The sequence below is a fragment of the Saccostrea cucullata genome, unplaced genomic scaffold, assembly GCF_032062105.1.
Source record: "Saccostrea cucullata isolate Sc308-1 unplaced genomic scaffold, CSIRO_AGI_Scuc_v1 ctg5758, whole genome shotgun sequence".
Taxonomy (NCBI): Eukaryota; Metazoa; Mollusca; class Bivalvia; order Ostreida; family Ostreidae; genus Saccostrea; species Saccostrea cuccullata.
In genome coordinates this window covers 5,162-10,034 of record NW_026929650.1, presented here as the reverse complement: position 1 = coordinate 10,034, position 4,873 = coordinate 5,162, and the positions used below count along the sequence as shown (strand labels likewise).

Sequence of the window (4,873 nt, the reverse complement as noted above, 5' to 3'; positions counted from 1 at the left end):
TAAGAACAAGAGGCTCACTAGCCAGGTATCATGCGACAGCTTTCCAACAATCAAATGTAGTTCATGTTTTTAACCTTTCAAAGTCTTTTTTTCAAAAGTGTGGTATTTTTATTGTACATTAAGTTGATTGTTTATTCATCGAGTTTAAAATTGAAAGTTTGCAACAGCTATTCTATATCAAATATATATTCTGACTTATTCTATATTCACTCCAACATTTCAAATTTTGCCTCAATATCCCTTCCAGAACTCTTTTCTGTCACCTTGCAACAGATTTCAGTCAGTCCAAACGTAAAGGAAACATTGCATTTTCTATTTGTATCCTTGTCACCAGTAAGAGGTATAATTAATTTCCCGAGAAATTTGCAGTCATCATCAAGGTAAATTGTATTTGTTTTTTCCGTGTAAAATATCTTATATTCTATTTCCGACTGGTTTTTACTCAAAGCAAAAATGGCACTAGAAATGATGTGCCCTTTCGATGTTATTTTTTCTCCCGCTTTTACTAAAGTGTAAAAGGAACCCCTGCATCTCGTGATTCCATAATCATCAACGTATTTCCTGTCTTCACAGTGAACACTTGGATCAAATTTAGAGTGTGAATTTGTACCGTAAGAATACCTTAGTATACGCTCAAAAATAACCTTTGAATCATGTCCAAAAAGAACAGCTCCTTTAACCACTGCTAGTTCGCATTCTTGAGGAATGATTAAGTCCTGTTGTGGAAAGCATTTCCTTATATCATCTTGCAGAATAATGCATTCTCCATATCCACCAACAAGGAGGATTTGCCTCACTTTAGGAAAACCTTGCAAAATGCCTTCAATATGTGTCGTTATATTCTGTATAGATTCTGTAAAGAGAGACTTCATGAGAGTTGAGTCAATCTTTAGTTTATCGTGCCAAAAATTGACATGTCCCTTGAAATCTGTACTCTCGGCATTTTTTCTGAAACCTGGATTATTGTTCGATGCAAATTGCAAAAGTGATGATGGCAATCTTATAACATAATTCTTCTCGCAATCATCTGTAACTGTTCGCTTTTTTATCTCAAAATCTCTAAAGATATCAAGGTAATCGCATATTTCCTCTGATTTTAATTGCGTAAAGGCTTCCTCTCCAAAGAGTTTAGAAAAAAAATGGAAAAGCCTTTTGTCGACGTTTATTCCACCAAAAGCTCCACCGCTTGCTTTGCTAACTTCCTTTAGTTTTCCATTGTCGAGCTTTTCGTGAACAGTAAAATCACCAGTACCACCTAAATTTAACAAGCACAAATAATAGCTATTCAGAAAGCAATCAATATCCATAATCATTAAAGCAGGATATGTGATAAATGATTCTTTTTCTATAATGAGATATCAAAATATTTATCAGTCATCATCATATATTTTAAAACATGATTAATTCTCCTTAGATTTGGAGAAATGTTTTTGAAGAAAAATAACTCAAATGAGTGAGAATTAAACATTTTTATCATGGTTTCTCTTGTCGTGTACTTTTTTGTGGAATGTAGAAGATTTTTCATTCCCTATGTCTAAGGTGAAAAAACTTTTTATGTATCATCGGTTCTGAAATAAGAAAAAACTATAACCTCATCAAATTGTAACAATGTCCATAAACATAAAAAAGTGTTCTTATTAAAGGAACAAGAGGCCCAGGGGCCACAGCGCTCACCTGAGCACATCGGGCTTGAATTAACCCCCCTCCCCTTCCAGGCGTTCTTCATTTGAACAAACTAGAATCTACACTACCTTAGGATGATTCCATATAAATACCCCGGGTATCACTAATCATAGCTTTTAAGTACTTGAAAAGAAGATTTTAAAAGGTTTCCCTATGTAAAACTTGGGTCGGCCATTTTGGCACCACCCTATACCCAGGGCCGGGGGTTATGATTTGAAAAAAAAAACTTGAATCTACACTACCTGAGGATGATTCCACATGAGTTAAATCTTTCCTGGCCCAGTGGTAATTGCGCAGCATTGTTAAGGCTTGAATAAGGGGGCGGGGCCTAATTTATACGGGAAAAGTATATTATGACGTCAGACAAAAATATGACATTTCTGTAGTTCTCATAATACGTGTAAAAGAAATAATCTGCAACGCTGAACAGAATTAGCATAATAAACAACATTATAACTTATCAATGCATTAAAAAAAGTTGCTAGTTAAATCCCATGTAGCTTGTTGTAGACAAAGCACTCGTCGCGATGAACTTTTAAACATGACGTCATACTGGTAAAAATGACATACTTCATGTGCTGTGAGAGGCAAATTGAGAAATTGTTTATCAACGAAAAATGTGTTTTATTATCAAACGGAATATTATTTACATATTTTAAATAGTGGATTAATACCAACGTAAAGCCTTTGTTTAGAGCGATTGTTAATTAACTACAAAGAGAATGTATTTTATTAATTATGTCGTGTTTTATGTACAGGTTACGTATATTTTACATCGAGATGTCTCATAAAATCTTACTTTCGCAAGGGCATACACTAAATAGATCTGAACCATTTTTTAAATATAGATAAAGGATATATTCCTTAACTTGAAAAGTGCTGCTGCTTTCTTTAAATCGAGGCCGTGATTTCATAAGTGCACAAAATATTTGGTAAAATTCTAACATATTTCGACATTGGCCTATTTAGTTAAACATTTAAGTATTAAACGGCGAATTCTATTCAAAGCAGCAGCACTTTTCAGAAACTACAAAGTACACAGAAACTATTAATAGCTTGAATTTTTAATTCCAATTAGGGTATGCCCTTGCGATATTAAAATTTGTTATTGACCTACATTCCGTGTACCTGCTATGCGTTCATCACGTGACTGTCCATCGATGGGACCAAACTCTACACAGTACAGAGTATGTTATACCATGCTATTTCCATAAGTATTTAAGTTCTGTGATAATAGAATTGCTGAATAAAAATAAATTCAATTTTAAAAATTTCCCGTTTTTTTGCACTTTATTTTCCGTTGATTTCTCATAGTAAGCCTTAACAGTGCTGCGTGAGAAGGATTTTTAAAGATATCTCCTATATATTACTATGTAAAACTTGGGTCGACCATTTTGGCCCCATCCTTGCCCCGGGGGTCATGATTTGAACAAACTAGAATCTACACTACCTGAGGATGATTCCACTTGAGTTTCATCTTTCCTGGCCCAGTGGTTCTGGAGGAGAAGATTTTAAAATATATCTCCTATATATTCCTATGTAAAACTTGGGTCGAACATTTTGGCCCAATTCTTGCCCTGGGGGTCGTGATTTGAACAAACTTGATTCTACACTACCTGAGGATGATTCCACATGAGTTTCATCTTTCCCGGCCCAGTGGTTCTGGAGGAGAAGATTTTTAACGATTTTTCCTATGTATTCCTATAAAAAACTTGGGTCAGCCATTTTGGCCCCACCCTTGCCCCGGGGGTCATGATTTGAACAAATTTGAATCTACACTACCTGAGGATGATTCCACATGAGTTTCATCTTTCCTGGCCAAGTGGTTCTGGAGAAGAAGATTTTTTTTAAAAATGCCATTAATTTTTATCAAATTCATGAATATCTCCCCTTGGAAAAAGGCGTGGCCTTTCATTTGAACAAACTTGAATCCTCTTCACCCAATGATACTTTGCGCCAAGTTTGGTTGAAATTGGCTCAGTGGTTCTTGAGAAGAAGATGAAAATTTGAAAGTTTACAACAACGACATCGACTATGACGAAGACGACAACGACAGACAACGGACAAATCATGATCATAAAAGCTCACTTGAGCCTTCGGCTCAGGTGAGCTAAAAATGAAATTACTTTTAAAAGAAATATTTTGCTGAATTTCCTATTTTTTGTTAGAGACTGAGAGATGGTTTTTTTAAAACATGATTAATTCTCCTTAATCTTTGAGAAATGTTTTTGAAGAAAAAATAACTTGAATGAGTGAAAATTAAACATTTTTATCATAGTTTCTCTTGTCGTGTACTTTTTTTGTGGAATGTAGATTTTTCATTCCATATGTCTTAGGTGAAAAAACTTTGTATGTATTATCGGTCCTGAAATAAGAAAAAACTATATATCCTCATCAAATTGTAACAAGGTACAAAAACATTAAAAAAAAGTGTTCTTATTTAAGAAAAAATGAAATCACTTTTAAAAGAAATATCTTGCTGAATTTCCTACTTTTTGTTAGAGACTGAGAGATAGTTTTTTTACAAGAAAAAAGAAAAATCAAAGACTTTACCTCCTATATCGGCGATTAGGTACTGGTTCCTACTTCTGAAATGCTCAATCCTGCACCACTCGTGAGTATTTCAGTTGGAATGTTTTGACAGTGTATTGATGCAGCTTCAGGTTCCAGAGCTTAATAATAAGTCTGTTTGATGCTATCCCAGCCTAGAAAATCAATTTCTGAAATTTATTTCATGAGCGTATATTTCAAATGAATATAATGCATATCATACAAAAAAAATGTTTTCAAAGCTACAAGATTTTTCTAAGTTACTTTATAAACAGTTGGAAAGGGAGTGGACGAGATACATGTGTCTATCGTCCCGTAGTTCAGACTGACCGCAAGTCCATCTGTACACCTTTTGTCCGTGTATTTCCAAAATTAGTGCCAACCAGCTGTAAACCCAACCTGACAGAAAGCATTCGGAGAACAGTCCCAAGACGGTCTGCTTTCTTGGACTGCTAGAATAGTCTCAAACAGTCATACGGCAGTCACAAGACAGTTTTCTATTAAAAAGCATTTTTTCAAGACTTTGTTTTAAATTTTGAATAAAGCATAAACCTATGACATCACTGGAGGATCAAGTAATCCGTATGCATACCCAAAGCAAATTCTTCATCTCATATCTTACGGATTCACATAAGTTTAT

At 34.6% G+C, this 4,873-nt stretch overlaps 1 protein-coding gene across 1 annotated transcript; it reads right to left on the bottom strand.

Moving 5' to 3' along the window:
• Positions 1 to 206: 206 nt before the first annotated feature.
• On the bottom strand, positions 207 to 1,255 carry LOC134281604 (heat shock 70 kDa protein 12A-like; the record flags this gene model as incomplete). The annotated part of the gene is made up of 1 exon (XM_062764042.1): positions 207 to 1,255. A coding segment is annotated over one exon (1,049 nt), but the record flags the coding sequence as incomplete, so codon positions are not given.
• Positions 1,256 to 4,873: the final 3,618 nt, after the last annotated feature.